The 16,471-nt window shown below is 39.9% G+C and overlaps 1 protein-coding gene and 1 long non-coding RNA gene across 2 annotated transcripts; both read right to left on the bottom strand.

Moving 5' to 3' along the window:
• Nucleotides 1-359: 359 nt before the first annotated feature.
• On the bottom strand, nt 360-4,636 carry LOC141363323 (adhesion G-protein coupled receptor F1-like). Its single transcript, XM_073865959.1, has 7 exons — nt 4,559-4,636; nt 4,141-4,311; nt 2,195-3,532; nt 1,603-1,644; nt 1,326-1,385; nt 1,165-1,201; nt 360-1,001 (listed from the first exon to the last, which is right to left on the bottom strand). Exons 1-7 carry the CDS (start codon nt 4,634-4,636, stop codon nt 913-915), a joined length of 1,815 nt encoding a protein of 604 aa, XP_073722060.1. The 3' UTR covers nt 360-912.
• A 435-nt stretch (nt 4,637-5,071) lies between these two features.
• LOC141363376 (uncharacterized) lies at nt 5,072-8,250 on the bottom strand. Its single transcript, XR_012368885.1, has 5 exons — nt 8,176-8,250; nt 7,933-8,069; nt 7,552-7,750; nt 7,129-7,335; nt 5,072-5,187 (listed from the first exon to the last, which is right to left on the bottom strand). It is a non-coding gene; the product is annotated as an uncharacterized lncRNA (long non-coding RNA).
• Between the last annotated feature and the right edge of the window lie 8,221 nt (nt 8,251-16,471).

The raw sequence follows: 16,471 nt of genomic DNA, 5'->3' as shown, positions 1-16,471 counted from the left end.
CAACACCATACGTTGGTTATGCGCATGCTCAAAGTCTTCTTCTCCGTGTATAGTGTATATCTGTGGCACCGCTTTCAGTCGGTTTCAGTGGTTTCGTGTTTACAGATTATTTTTTTAGAGCAAGGAAAAAAAATGATCGGATAGGGAATGCACCGGCTTCGTGTGGACATAGCCTCAGTCTAGCCTAAAAAATTAGCACTGTCAATCTGAGTAAATTTTGTAAAATTCAGTAAAAAAAAAATACATTTTAAGAAAATACACAACATTTGATTTAGAATTGGAGATTTAGTTAACAAGGTTATCACAAGGTCACAGTAATGATTTGAGGGTTGAAAGTTCAATTACATAAATGCGTAAACTTGATGTGTTTAGCCCATATTCGAAATGTGACCTCTGCATTTACCCAATCCCAGTAAGTAGTGAACACATGCATTGCAAGTCATGAACACACATGCACCCAGAGCAGTGGGCAGCTATCACTGGGGAGCAAAACGGAAAAATGTGCCTTGCACAAGGTTACCTCAGTCACAACCTGCCAGCTGTGAGACTCAAACCTGAGACCTTCGGTTTACAAGCCTGACTCTCTAACCATTAGATCATAACTGCCCCCCAACATCTATTCCGAAAGCTCTTTTCTGTTTTGTTCATAAAAGTGCACTAGTGGCACTTTCTTGTGTAGCAAAGACTTTTAAGTTATGTATAGAACTTAAGTTTAACAGAAATTACTGTGTTAAGTAAAGACTGTGACAACTATCCCCATTGTCCCCTAGATTTATCTGCTCATAGACATACTGTTGACAACATGATTTAAAGTGCATTATATAATAAAACCAAAAACTACTTAATGTATTTATCTCAGAACATAAACAGCAAAATCAATGACTTTAAATAAAACTAAGTCAATACAGTTGTTTATCGATTCATGAAGGTGCGTGATGCAGTGGAGCTGTTAGAAGATGAATATGATGAGACACTCCTTGCGTCATATATACTGCTCACATCTGTAAATAGTTATTTGTTACTTAAGAACTGTTGCATTGTTTTAAATGTCCAGTCATTTTTTATTTTTTCATACAAATAGGCTTTATGTATATTTGGAGAGAGAGAGAGAGAAAGAGAGAGAGAGAGAGAGAGAGAGAGAGAGAGAGAGAGAGAGAGACTTACTTATCCTTTGCGAGAGTTCACTTTCTGGATTATTGCTCTGTAATAAAGAGTCATGGTAAAGGTAAACCTTATAAATTACTATAAAGAGCATAAATTAAGAATTAAGAGGTCATAGAGATGCAGTCCGCTTTATGCAGTGTGATTTATATAATATAACTTACCCTGGTATGATTGGAACTGAGATTCTGTAATAACAGCTTTGTTGGCAGTGACTCTCGGACCTGCAACCAAACACCATGTGTCACCAAGACTTAAGCATCATTTAACATGAAGTGGAAGATGAAACAGGTATTTAATGTCATACAATGTTGTACTGTATTTAGTGGCATTAGGCAAAAAAAGTAAACTCCAATGTTTTGATTATAATGTTAGATTCAGTATAATGTAGAAGAATCACAGGAATTTGCCAAAACACAAAGCAACAAAATAAAGTCATACCTTTCTGTCTGAAAGTGTTCCAAACACCAAAACAAAAAATCCCTATTGAAAGAAGTGTTACAAATACATAAGATGAAAACAACATTACACAGCCGCTGTATAATTAATTTGTTAAATATGAGTCTTATAATAAAATAACATTATGGTGAACATGTTATTTAAGGAATAATGTACTGTACTCTATCAGGGTGATCATAACCCTGATGTAAAACAGATGGATCTTGTATCTTGTACAAGGAGTTTATTTAGTTTCAATGACTGACTATCATTACTGCTTATTAGACAGCTACTTGTCAAATGACTCACTAAATAGACACAAAGCATTGATTTTAGATTTTAAAACATGCAGGTATCAAAAAACAGGGATAAAACATTTAACCCCTTCTCCCCCCAAAAAAATCAAATAAACAGTCCAGTATAATTTTTTTGGATATGCTGTGGTTAATGACAATTAAAAAAAAAAAAAAAATGAACATCAGAATTACGTATTCAAAAAGAGCCGTGTAATAAATATATAAAGTGCTGTTGTAACACATGTACACAAAACAGACAGCATCTACTGTAAATAAATAAATAACAAATAAAACGGTACCTGCAGTGAATTGAAGATTGCAAACATCACATGAATGCTAAAGTCATGGGACACCATGGTTCCAATGCCAAATCCCCATGTTAGACCAAAGATAGGAGTCAGAATGGCCACACATTGGACAATGACCACAAGAGTGTGTTTCTCATCTGATTGAGTTGTAGCACCAATCCCTCTTATCCACCTCACAACCACAATCAAAACCAGGAGGTTAAAGGCAACGATAGTCAGAGCTGGAATCACAAATGCCAGCAGTGCCTTAGATTCATACCAGTTCAGCCAACATGCATTTTCTTTTGTGACATAGTGTTGATGTCCAGCTGTGGATGCGACAGTAATAACCGCTATAAGCAAAGGTGCACAATAACCAACAGTGAAGGCAATGGCCACCATTTTAGCTCTGGACAATTGAGACAAAACTATGACGGTGCGGTAAAGCAGCAAAAGTGCTAAAATGAACATCCAGAAGAAAACAGCCAGGTAAAAAAAGTGCATGAAGAAAACCACTGGACTGCAGCGACCAAGTGAGATCGGCTGCTCTTGGTCTGCAATTGCAGCTGCGATGATAAAACAGATGTTTGCGATCAGCAATGACACAGCAATATTGACTATTGAGACGTGACGCATGTACGACGTGTCATTTCTTGTTGCTGACTTCCACACAATCATCTCAATGAAGAGGCACATAAGTAAGCTGGCTAATGAAATAGCTACACCAATGTATGTTATATAGTCTAAGGCAGGGTTATCAATTGCAAACGGTGACATCAGGATTGAAAAAGAGGTTGTGTGGTCACATTCACATGTAACCATGTTATTCTCTAAGCTCTTGACTTTACATCCAGTGGAATCCCAATGGTTGAGATCAAAGTTCCAAAAGACACACTGAGGATTTTTCAATGATGTATTTGTAGTATTGAAAGTAAATAAAATGTTGTTAATTGCCTCATTAACCCTAACAACAACCAAGTCTCCATTGATGTAGTTTTCTGATGTCTTGTTGTCATTATTAGAAGTATTTCGAGTTGGTAAAACATTGTCAAGTTTTGTGAAGATAATAGTGGTTATAAGGGTCGGTTTAAAAACATGTGGTATAATAATCTTAGTAGTTGAGTTTTCCAGTGAAGATGTTTCAGTGAATGAGTTTGTAATTGTTTTTCTGTGTAACTGAATGGAGGTTTCCATAATTATATATTCGTCATAAGAGAGACGGTCACTTATAGTCTCAATAGCTTGAAGAAGTTCAGTGCTTTTGTTTTCTGTTTTGTTGCCATTGTTCAATTCTGTCCATGTGTTTTTAGATGCATCTGATACAATGATGTCCACTGTTTTAAGAAAATCCTGGAAAAAAAATCAACAAAACAAATAAACAAACAAATTTCCCCCAAGCCATTATTAAAAAAGTTGGCCGCCAGCATTTTTTGTGATTTTCACTTAAGTTTCACAAAATGCCTTCCAGGAATATTTCATTCTATAAATATATAAACATACAAATATATTAAATAAAAAATAGTCTTTCTGCTTTTAAACAAACAAATTAGTAAACAAACAAAATAAAAAAAAAACATTTCATCCTATCTTCTTTACTTCTCTTTTTATAACCTCTTAAATATGGGTTTGTTTCTTAAAAAATAACAAATGCATTTTTTAAATGATCCCCCAAATATTCTTTCAAAATGAAATAATAAATGATCTGTTTTTACATACACTGCAGATCCCCTTACATGGAAGTCGCCATTATGTGTTGCGATTTTTTACAGTAGATCTAAACAGACAAACCGCTCTACAGCACGTGTTTCTACACTATGTTGTCTCAGACGACAACATGCTTGTCCTTTGGCGGTTAGTTCAGCTTCCATATCATGATGGATGATGAAGACAACAAGCATTAATTTGCATACATTTAATATATCAATCGTACATTTCCATACAAAACTACATACACATACCTTCATCACAGGTTGACTGATTGTAATAGTTTGTGAGATACCAGCAATTGTATTAAGTATGTCAACAATGGTTTGGACAGTGTCAGCAGATTGTGTTATCACAGTATTACTCTGCACTGCAGTGTTACTGAGATCTGTCATAAACACTGGGATATCCTCCACAACTAAAACCTACATTACAAAATAAGAAGACAATGTAAATACTAGAAATATTTATAATAGACATTTTTCCATTTGTGAATCAATGGCCCTGTCCCAAATGGGGCACTTCATGTGGACTTTCGGTCTTGTGGCCTTAAATTGCGCATGCTCGCTTACTGCAGCAGGCTTCATGCACTTTATCAACCCAGAGGTCCTTGCGAAAGAGAAATCAGACTAATTAAATGACAAAAGGGAGGAGTTCACACTGATGGCCAACTTTTCTTCCTATTTCCAGAGTGACGCTTGAGTCTGTCTCAAAATACGACTCCGGTGCACCCTCATGGACTCGCGTCATGGGTCCCTAAGGTCTGCACTACATGATATCATCAAAGTGTGGACTCTGAGGAAGTCCAAAAGTCCAGAGTGTGCCATTTGGGACAGGGCCAATCTGGTCGGTAGATTACCTCAGATCTCCTCTCAAGGTCTTTGATAGCTTGAACAACAGAATTTCTCTGTACTTCTGCCCAGTTATATTTGAGATCTGTTGTCTGTTTACATTCATAAGTTATGAGACCTTCCAGGCCTTTTTCACACAATCCTGTTACAATGTCACCTATTTTTCCAACTCCAAGTGTGTCACTTATACACTTAAAGTCTGGAAATTTGCAAATATTAATGTTCAGAAAAAACGACATTTTGTTTATTTATAACATAAACAGAATAACAAACTTGATACTGAATGTAGAGAAAGAGAGATTTAATGCTCACCACTGACTGTCTGAACTTGGACTGTCTTCTTGCTATAATCAAATGTCTGTAATTCTGGCATGTTCTTTAGTTGGCATGTGAGGATTTCTTTAGATCCACAACTTGAGATTTTATGTTGTAATGTAATACAGCCAAATCCTGATGATACATAAAACAGGCAAATAAAAGTGAATAAATAAAACATACAGTAAAATAGGGTTCATGGGATTCCACCAGTGAAATTATTTGGTATCTTTTTGGTATTCACACAATACTGAGAAAGAACAGATTTTCATATAAAATTTCATTTAAAACCTAAAACAGGTGATTAATGACTGACGATTAATTTCTTTCATTACAATCTTTTCTCTTTTCCTACAACTACAATCCATAACTTTTTTTGGTAAATCAGTTATTGAGCACATAGTAGTAACTAGTAGTAGTAGTAATAGTAGTGCCATATAAATAATTATACAACAGTTCTTTTTGGTTCTCGAATCTGATAAGAGCTCTTCCCAGGCATGCGATATTGTACCGATAACATAACAGTAACCGCTTCACTGTTTGTATCATTCTGCCACCTACTGGTCATTTTAGTATTAGTGAGTGGGGCTTTTGAGTCATTTGCTCATCTTTGACTGGAAAAGCTGCACGCACACACAGACACACGCACTATTTTTAAACATTCTCCTTGTGTCTCATTAAGTTCCCTAGCTCGTGAAACAGTCTGTAAATCCCAATCAGAAGTGATTATCCCATTGAAGATCTGCGCTCTTGGATATGCAATGATGTCATATCATGTGGATGGGTAACATACAATTGGAATAAAGCTATGAAAGCAGAGCCATCTCTCTCCTCCCGTTAATAGTATGTGGAACCACCTTGGAACTCCAGGTAAGCACTGCAGCATCTCTCTGACACTTAGTCCAATAATAAAGTGAGTGCTTGTACTGCAAAATTAAATGGAAAAGCACTAATATATATATATATAAAAGGTTTTCTTTTACCTTGCCCCAAAACAATAACAACACAAAAGACACTAAATATGAATAAGAAAACAAGTAATAGTTTCATGACACTAAATACTGCTGGTTTAATCTTGTTTTTGAGCATCAAACACAGATAGGCCTACATCAGAGCCGGGGAATCCCTGTCAGAGATGTGGCCCAGATAGGGCGGTGGTCAGCGGCGTAAGTGAACACTGACGTCCACTGGTGTGTCTAAAGGGTGATTTATAGTTGTGCGTAGGTTCTACGCCGTAGCTCCCGTCAGGTAAAAAAACTGCGTCATAGGTATTTCCATATGTGACGGTGAAAACAAAGAATGGCCAAGTTGAGGAGTGAATTAACTCAAACTGCAACAAAAGTCACTGTTTATTTACTTCCATCATTGCTGGTCTTCTCAAATCATACACAACAAGTTGCTGTTTCTTCTTTGTTTGTTGGTTACCTTGCCAAGCTTCTTCTTCTTTGACGGTCACGCTGCTACTGTGGTTACAGGCGTGGATACTGCCTACCAGCGGCCTGCGCGTGTGTTTGCACGTCGATGCAGACTACGACGCAAAAGTATAAATGAAAACCGATGCGGAACCTACGCCGTCGCGGCTACGCCGTAGGACCTACGCACAACTATAACGAGCCCTTAAATCTCTGGGTCCGAATCTTTTTAAGCAAATGTTCAAATAGGCACTATCTTTACTAATCGACTGCAGATTTGGATATTATATTCTCAACTGAACTAATCTTAAAACTACACTTTGTGAACAAGAAACGGTAATATTAAGAAATGGCTATTCCATCTATTGAGTTGTTATGAGATTCACAAAAGTAGTTCCCAAACAAAGAGACTTTTAAAATAACTCTGTTGTTGTTTTCTATTTTGACATCATTTGACTTTAACCCATGTGAAGATAAATACATTATTAACCTGCAGTTACTGTATATACAGCTTAAAGATACAGACTGTAGCTTTAAACTTTATTTGAAATACAAGCTCGATTTTGAATCCTAGAGTTTCAGTGTAAACTCTCGGAACCGAATGTACTTAAATTGGAAGTAATAACATCACACAAATAAAACAACATCTTTGTGTCTGCCCAACCTGAATTTATCACTTCATCATCATCAGGAATCCCAGACCACTCAACCGGGTAACCATTTGCACAGCATGTAAGTTCGACAGTCTGGCCTTGACACTGAAGCTGTATATAAGTTTTGTCCAACATAATATTAGGAAGTGGTTCAATAGATACTGTTTGCCACTGAATGTAAGGTAATGCGGACCTTTCTATTATACAAGAGTATCTACCTGCAAGTGAACAAAGATAACAATACATGTAAGCCTATTAATTCATAAAGCAAAATCAAATCAATCAATTATTCAATGTGCACCTAGGCAGTTAAACTAATAGTATCGTCATAGTGTTATACTGATAAAAAAAAAACGTTGGTTTTATCTCCTTTTATCAAAAAAGGGGTGTTAATAAGACTTTACTGACAGACAAAGATCATTCTTGTAACTCACCATTGTCACTTTCACTTACAGCTTTTACAATAAGAGTGCTACCGATGTCATCATTTGTAATGGTGTATTTTGTTTCCTGCAAGATCTTTGTCATTCACACTCCATTTTATTGTTCCCACAACAGAATCAGGACGTGTACACCTCAGTTCCACATCTTGCAGGGGATACAATTTATCTTTGGATGTCAAAATTGTTTCCACTGAAAGTAAAGGCAGTACAGCTCATCTGACCTTTCTTATTTTTTCATGCGATACGCATAATAATATTAGTTAAGTTAGTTTAATGAAATGATAAATTAATCTTATGGGAGACAGAAGAATGTGCAATAAACACCATAAAAAAGATCCAGTTTAAAAATACAAATGTTTCAAGATTTTCTACCAGTTTCAGCAAAAGCATCCTGAGCTAAAGGGATTCCTACAGCTGCTAGAAAGTCAGAAACGTGTGTGTTTGCGGCTGTAACATCCAGATTGGTGCTGTTTGCAGTAATCGTGTAGTCTGCTATAATGCTACCAGACCTAGGGAGCAAAACACAAACCATGGCAGTAAGAAGACATTGGAACAAGAGACAACAATGGCACATTTCCGGTGACATTTGAGTATACATACTTTAGACTTACATACCTGAAGCCAATGACTGTTACTGAACCTTGAATGTAGTTAGGCAGATTCTTGTAACTTTTTTCAATCTGTAAAAAAACACTTAATGTACATTGAGGTATCTAGAGTACTAACAAAAAATAAATAGGCAGTGAAATGTATAAAGACAGTATTTAAGACAACAATTAATGTTTGTGGGCTACTTTAGTGAAATGATTGTAAACAGGATACATCTGTTAATCTGTTATTTTCATGATCTTAATTCAAAAATAAAGTACACACAAACAGTTTATATATATTTGTATATGAAATACGTAATACTCACTGCGACTTTAATGAGATTTTCATAGAATTTGAACTTCTGATTAGCATTGTTGATGAGACTGGTTTCAAAAATTTGATTTATTCTCATTGACATTTGCATAACTGCAAATAAAAAAAATGGAAATACAACATGCGCATAGTACACTCTAAAAATGGCTTGGTTATTTTTGACCCATAATGGGTTAATATTGGACAGAAAACTTGCTGGGTTAAAATGACCCCATGCAAGAAACGACCGAATGTTAGGTTGTTGTTTTTTTGCAACCATGAGGTATAATAACCCAGCGATGGGTTCTGTCCAATATTTACCCATTATGGGTCAAAATTAATGGGTCAAGAACACAAACAAAATGAATTTATAATTGTCTTATATTTTTTCTTAAGTTTTTCCTGAAAAATTTCATTTTGGAAAAACAGTTTGTTAACAGGGCTAAAGAGCAGACATGCACTTCTAGTGTTATAGTCTATTTTGCTTTCCCGAAATTAATTAATAATTTTAAAATGTTTTGTTTGTGTAATTTCTTTGTAAATTCAACAAATATATTTGTTTTTTTAAAAAGTTAAATTAGTTGATAGAATTTAAAATTTAAATCATTAAGCTTAACATTCATTTACATTGCAGTGGTCTCAAACTCCCGGCCCGCGGGCCATTTGCAGCCCACCCTCCCCCTCTCTGCGGCCCGCGTCACCTTTCAAAAATATAACATAATCTGGCCCGCAGAAAGATTTTCATTCACTTTATTTTATATTCGTTTGATTTTTGATTTAAACGTTCAAGTGTTTGTTCACATGTCGGGTCTAACAACGCGTTAAAACGAGTCAAAGCATTACTTTCCAAAGTGCTCGGGAGCGGAAGTTGCGCCCCGTGGTGTGGGTCGCGTCACCCGTTGCTACGCAGCCATGAACCGCACGCTCCGTATGTCGAGGATAACGGAATGCGTGATCGGATTTTAATTCCTCAACTGAACCTCGCTTCTATCATATCATTGTAACCATGCGATAATTGAGGCCTAGTCCACACAGGCACGAGTATTTTTATAACCGTGAGTTTTTTCACGCGGTTCAGCCGTTCGTCCACACGAAACCGCAGTATCAGGGCACTGAAACCGAGCATATTTGAAAACCCCGGCCAGGGTGAGCTTTTTAAGAAACCCCGGTTACAGTGGTATCGTGTAGAGAGTAAAACCGGGGATTTTGCCTTGCGACGTCAGAGTGTGCACCGTTATCCACTGTGTTTGACGTCAAGATTGTGCGCCGCTGACTGCTTTGTTGATGATTCTGTGCAATGGCGGACGTATCTTGCTAATAATAACTGTGCTAACAGGGCTTCTAACATGTATACAGATAGATGCTCAGTTATCTCACTATATTGCGGAACACAATTTGGGTTATATCCCCGCCTGCTGGTGTGGCATGCTCTTGACAGCGCTTGATAGGGTGCTTTTGCTTTATCGTGTGGATGAATATTTAATTTAAACCGAGCACGTGTGGACGGGATTTTTTTGGGGGGAAAACTCCGGTTATAAATATACCCGTGTCCGTGTGGACTTGGCCTTAATCTGGTCGGGACTTTGTAGTGTTTGTCCAGAGAAGATTTGTTACTTCCGAGTGGATACTCAGCTGTTACTCAGAGAAGATCGAGCTGCGGTGGGGTTAGTTCAACTCAAGTCACAGCATCTAATGGAGACACCGCATGGAGGCAGAGCGGTAGATGTAATGCAACACATTTTAAACTACAGATAAGAAAAGAGCCATCAAAGTGCCCAGGTTAAGAGAAAATATGAGGAGAAATGTACAGAAGAAAAACGTATGTATACTGCTATATATAATGAAGTATAATACATTATTATGTAGCTTACTATATAATAACACATAGAGCAGTATTATTTTTTTCCTGTCCAACTAACTTATATAACATGGACTACCCATTCAAAAGTTATGGGATCACTTTCACTTATTAATATTTTCTCACATAGGCTATAATAGAAAATTCATTAAAACTGAAATAACAAAGAACATAATGAAGTCAATACTATGACTGAAAACAATCCAAAAAAAGAGAAACACTTATTGGTGGTAATTTTTTATAATAGTTTATAAATGTATACAGAAATTTAATTTGCTAGTTTAGTGCAAGGTTATAATAGGTCTTAGTTAAGAAGAAAAATATTTTCTTACTTTTATAAAGTAATGTATATTAAAATGATAAAACCACTTCTCATATATTTTCAAGTATTATTATACATTAAATAATAGAAATTAAACATGACATTTACAGAAATATTGTACTTTTTTTTAACGTTAAACAGCACTGCAGCCCCCCGATGAAATGTCTGTCTTAGAAATGGCCCCAAGCAAGTTTGAGTTTGAGACCCCTGCATTAAAACAACTGTGAAATGCACTAAATGATGAATAATCAAATATTGTATCTCAGTATTTTTACAGTACATACCTGTTGATAGTGGTTGTATTGATTTTAGTGTGTGTTTTGTTTTTGTTGTCGTTGTTGTTGTAGTAGTTGTTGGTTTTACTGTGATGGTAGTGCTGCATTACTTATTAGTATAACATGTAAAAAATTACTGCTTATATAGTGATGAGTTAAAATATTAAACTGTTTACTTTGTGCAAATTTAAAGCAATACTCCAGCCAAATTACAAACTTAATCCATGATTTACTCACCCTTAAACAACCTGAGATACAGATGTCCAAACACATTTGGAGTTATTTTAGTAAATGTCCTTGCTTTTCCAAGCTTATAATGGTAGAAATCAGGGATCAGGAAACAACTTCTGATGTCAAACCCCAAAAACGTTCATCCATCCTTCACAGAAGTAATCCACATGGCTCCAATGGGGTTAATAAAGGTCTGTTGTGGGTAATCAATTAAATTTTGTAACAAAAATATCCATATATTAAGCTATAAACTATAATATCAGGCTTCTGTCAAGACGTCGCCTTGGACTTGATGCGATTCACGAGTCTGCGCAACCTTTGGTAACCAATGTTTATGAAGTTTGAAATATGGACATTTTTTATTACAAAATCACATTGATTACCCACATAAGAACTTTATTAACCCATTGGAGCTGTGTGGATTACTTCTGTGAAGGATGGATGCACTTTTTGTGGTTAAAAGTCAGAAGTTGATTCCTGTTTTCATAAAGCATGAAAGACCAAGAACATTTACTAAAATAACTCCAAATGTGCTTGTCTTTAAGATGATGGACATATGTTTCTCAGATTGCTTGAGGTTGATTTAATCGTTTGGTAAATTTTATATTAGGCTGGATATCCCCTTTAAGCAACACTAAAAACAAAAAATGACCACTTGCTTAATGTTACCAAAAATTTTAAAACATGTTAGAATATGTAAAGATTGAGAATATAACAGTGAATCAGACCTGCGTCTCTTTTTTTTATATGATGCTGTACCCAATCTGTGTAGCCAAACTGCAAACAAATTATATTTATTAAATTACTTTCATTTTTATTAAGCATTAAAGTGAGCTAATTATTATTGCTATAGACAAAGTTCAACGTTCCTTTAATAGATAGGGGTGAGTGGGGTACAAACTAACGCAGGGCCGAGTAATCTGTGCTTCCCTTTCAATACGGTTCACTTCGCATTGCGTCAGTTAGCTGACGCTATGGGGGAAACTCCTGTTTACTCGTGACTGAAGCCTATTGGTTAACGTCTGTACAAAGTACAGACCAATGACGTTTGAACCCGCGCGCGGGAAGTACACGTCCTTATATAAGCGCGGTTCAAGCGTCAGGAGCTCATTAATTTCTCCTTCAGCGCGAACCTCTCGCTGCTCCGAAGAAGAAGAAGCCTTACCTCGCCGTCGACAAAAGCCCTGCTGCGGAGTCTAGGCCTAGCGTCTTCCCTGCCCTTTCCGGCTGAGAACCGAAGACAGCAGAATCCAGGTCTAGCGTCTTCCCCTGCCGCTTTCCGGCCGAGAACCGAAGATAGCCTTCGCTTGCCGTGGTACGAGCCCTGTGCAGCGGACACATGCCTGACGAGGTCTCCCCTGCGGCCGCCCGGTAAGATCAATATTTTTAATATAAAAAAAGAGCAGGCGCTGTTGTAATAGCGTCCAGCACAGCGGCTTGAGTGAGCCTCCCTGCTATGAATTTCCCCGAGCGCGTCACCGGTCTGGCACCTCCCACGCCGGGACCGCGCTTATATGCTTCGGTTGTCTTATCCATGTTTCGTGCTCCCCCTGCTGTTCCTCTCTCCCCGGGATGAACACACGGCGAGCCATGAGACTAGATGGATGCATAGACCTGCACACACGGACTAACCCCCCCTGTGTTCTGTCACATCGCAACCGTTCATGCTTACAGAGTCCCTTCGCTCCTCTCACATTCAGTGGCGAGATCTCTGACACATATGAATCCCCCGAGTGCATCGGGTGATACCGTTTATATGACGCATGGCTGTTCTGTCTGTGTTGCTGCTCCCCTCTGCCGTTCCTCTCTTGTTAAGATGAACAAGCGGGGGAACCGTAAAACTAGAAAGATGCATACGACAAGCAAACACGGGCGGATCTGCCCCTGTTTCCTGTCATAGCACAGCCACTCGTGCTCCACGCTCGCGGAGTCCCTCGCTCCTTTCCCCGCAGTGGTGAGGTCTCTTAACAGCGTAGTTAGCACGCAGTCTTACGGCTCGCTGCCTCTAAATGCAGCTGTCTAGTGTTCAACGATTACAGAGCTTCATGCCCCTCCCCTCCTGGAGCGGCGCGATCTCATTCGTCTGCTCGATAGGGCGGATTCGCCGCTATTGGAGCATCAAGAACACTCATTATAAGAGCTAACCGGCTCACTATTCGTCTATACAGAGCTTCATGCCCCTCCCCCCTGGAGCGGCGCAATCTCATTCGTCTGCTCGATAAGGCGGACACGCCTCTATCTGAGCGCTAAAACACTTATTATAGAGCTTAACCGGCCTGAGTCTCTCACTTCGGAAAGCTCACTACTAGTCTGCCCGGTCATTTCTCTCTGGTTTAGACGGAATCAGAGGCAGAACGAATTTGTTTAACATACTGAGGCCCGAATACCTCCCTTTATTCAGTCCCGTCCTATATCAGTGCGCTGAATATTGGTACATTCTTATATACCCGGTTTTTCTGCCCTTTTTAATAAACGGCAAAACCGCGGGCCTCACGGCAGACTTCCTCTCTGCGATGGGTTCAGTCTGACATTAAACCACCTAGACATACTGCTCTGCTCCGTTAGACGTTCGGGTCACCGTCACTACTGAGGCTCGTGCACCTGAACAGCCGAGCTCTGGTCTTCGCAGCATAGCTGCGTCGACATAGAACTGTCTGAAGAGGGGTTAAGTCGCGCCTCGGCTGGACTGCCCTGAAATGTTTTCTGTGTGCTGTTTATCCAAAAACATACTGTGTAATACTGTTGGTTATGCGACCTCACTATAGTGGCGAACGGTATTGAATTCCTCTAAAAAGAGTAATTTCCGTGCTTACTATACTGTGTATTGACACCCCACGGTTGTACGGTGTCTCTAAACACTTTCTCGCCTTACTGACAAGCAATCAGTAATACGCACACACGGCCCGCTGTCCATAATTCTATCGACGCTTGCCGAAAAAAACCCGGTTTGGCCATATACTGTGTATTGACACGCCACGGCTGTACGGTGTCTCTAACACTTTTCTGCCAAATTCGCTCGCAGCCCACCTCAGTTTCTCCGCTACGATGCTGACGGCGCAAACGAGCACGGTCTTACGGCTGTCATTCTCTCTTCCTAGAGAGACGCAGCCTCAGACCTTTGCATGGCTCCAAGCATTTGAATCGCGCCCTCTCCGGACGGCTACTCAAAGGCTTACAGCCAAGCGGTTTATGACGTTTTTCGGCCATACAGCTGATTTATATCAGCGGATCCGAAGACGCTCACACCTCCGCTCTGCTCCAATACTCGGAGATATTAAGGGTAATATCAACCTGAAGTGAGCTTGCTACCCGCCACAATAAGTTTCAAAACTCAAAGCGCGCGCACAGACAGGCGCGTGGCATCTCGTTTAAGACGGGCTCACGTACCCCTCTAACGAGCCTCAGAAAACTGAATATCGTGGCATTCTGTTCATAAGTCCACTTCAGTTTGACTAAGCAAAGGTCCCGCCCCGAGCTGACGGCCGGGAAGCTCATGCTTAAGTTAAAAACAGGTGCATGAAGTGCTACCATTACGAGATCGCCAGCATCTGCTGTGGGTTGAACACGCTTTACGACGGCAATCAGCCTTCGGCGCGTGGAACGCCCGTTTGTCTCATATCAATCACCTTGTACTGTACATACGGTCCATTAAGGGGATGATTTTAGCACTGCAGCACTCTCGACCATGTTATTGTGATAATGCGGTCGGGCAAACTACGGTGGTTTCATTATTTACCGAACCAGACTGAGATCTCGCCCCCTGTACAAGCGGGCGAGTCATCTCCTTTATAAACTCATTGCATCGCTTTATAAGCTATGTTCAATCAGAGTGATACGCATCTCGTGCTTAACTACCAAGATGCAGACATATTAACCCGTTACGATGGGCGTGCAGAGATTGCATCCGTGGGACACGACCTACATTACGTGCCTTATAACACGTTGACACGAGCTGCTAGGACCCCTTTCGCGAGGCGTCCTTATGCAAAGTCTGATCTATTCTGTCTAGTGACAGCGAGAGTCTTCCCCCCGCGAATTGTAGGTGGAACAGCTTTCTCCTCACTACAGAGGCTCGTGCACGGCGGCTTTCTCCCCCTGCGTATATATATATGTGGCGGTGATAACAGCGAACCACGCTTTTATGACCGACCATCCACTTTATTCATAAGTCTGTCATTTCTCAGATGCGGACGGTGCCCGAGGCGCAGCGCTCTGGAACTGTCCAAGGTCCTGTATGACAGATACGTCTGACGTACATCAGACGATCAGCTGTTCATCGGCGTCACAGATCACTCACTAGCGCACCTGTCAATACAGGTTATTTATGGATCGTTGACGTTATCACCTCCCGTGACAATGAAGTCTACTCCATGTATGGATTAGATCCTCAGGCATGGTCTTAGAAGTTTCTCATTTGACATTTGTGACACGGCCGGCTGGTCCCCGCCGTCCACATTGTCAGTTTACAGCTTCGACATCCCTGCTTCGCGCACTAGTGAGGTTTGTTCCAATAAAGGGGCGCCGCGTAAGCTCACCTGTATGCACGATATGGGTTTTAATTATATGCGTCCACCGTGCGCTTAGAGAAGCTCACATATGCACGCTATAACATCTCGGTATACACTAAAGATGCGCTCGGAAAAGCTCATCTGTATACACGGCTGTGACACATACATACATTGTTGTTCATCTGTGTACGTTCACGGTGCGTTGAGTGCCCACCGTACTTTCATCAATCATATCTGTACACATTCACGGCGCGTTCTGTGCATTGATTTATCTATACGCATTCACGGTGCACAAAAGGGTTCACCCGTGTGCGCACAACTTATTATCAGAACACATGACGGCGCGCTTGAGAATCTTGCCGGCCTGTGCATTATAACACTCTGATTCATCTATATGCATTCACGATGTATTCAAGTGTTCACCTGTGCCCGTGCAATTTATAGTCAATACACATTTACGGCGCGCTTGGACAGCTCACCGATCTGTGCACTATAATACTACCTATATGCATCCCGATGCGCTCGAGGGCGCACCTGGGTTCACACTATTGTGGTATCTGTATAATCCCACGCTACGAACCGTTCTGCCGCATATTATAGTCAGATCGGCCGTTCGTGAGCTTCGCAGATCACTCACTATGTATGTCTGTTGCTTACAGTGGTTATTTAGATGGATCGTTGAAACCATCGCACTGGCTCACGCCCCTTTATGAGCTATGTCCTATATAGAGCCCACTCTGTGAGAGTTTGGCTTTTTCATGGACTTGGTCTACAGGGGTATCTATTTAATATCTGCTACACGGCCGGCTGGTCT

Source organism: Misgurnus anguillicaudatus, unplaced genomic scaffold (genome assembly GCF_027580225.2).
Source record: "Misgurnus anguillicaudatus unplaced genomic scaffold, ASM2758022v2 HiC_scaffold_34, whole genome shotgun sequence".
Lineage (NCBI taxonomy): Eukaryota > Metazoa > Chordata > Actinopteri > Cypriniformes > Cobitidae > Misgurnus > Misgurnus anguillicaudatus.
The sequence above is the reverse complement of the archived record's forward strand: the minus strand, read 5'-3'. Positions and strand labels throughout refer to the sequence as shown.

What these genes read in the sequence shown, in the direction of transcription:
- LOC141363323 (XM_073865959.1), bottom strand. Translation starts at nt 4,636, where the DNA reads ATGACGCGAGTCCATGAGGGTGCACCGGAGTCGTATTTTGAGACAGAC. An exon ending in GAACACTTTCAGACAGAAAG is followed by an intron (nt 1,386 to 1,602) that starts GTATGACTTTAT and finishes GTTTGGTTGCAG; the next exon opens with GTCCGAGAGTCACTGCCAAC. An exon ending in TCAGTTCCAATCATACCAGG is followed by an intron (nt 1,202 to 1,325) that starts GTAAGTTATATT and finishes TCTTTATTACAG; the next exon opens with AGCAATAATCCAGAAAGTGA.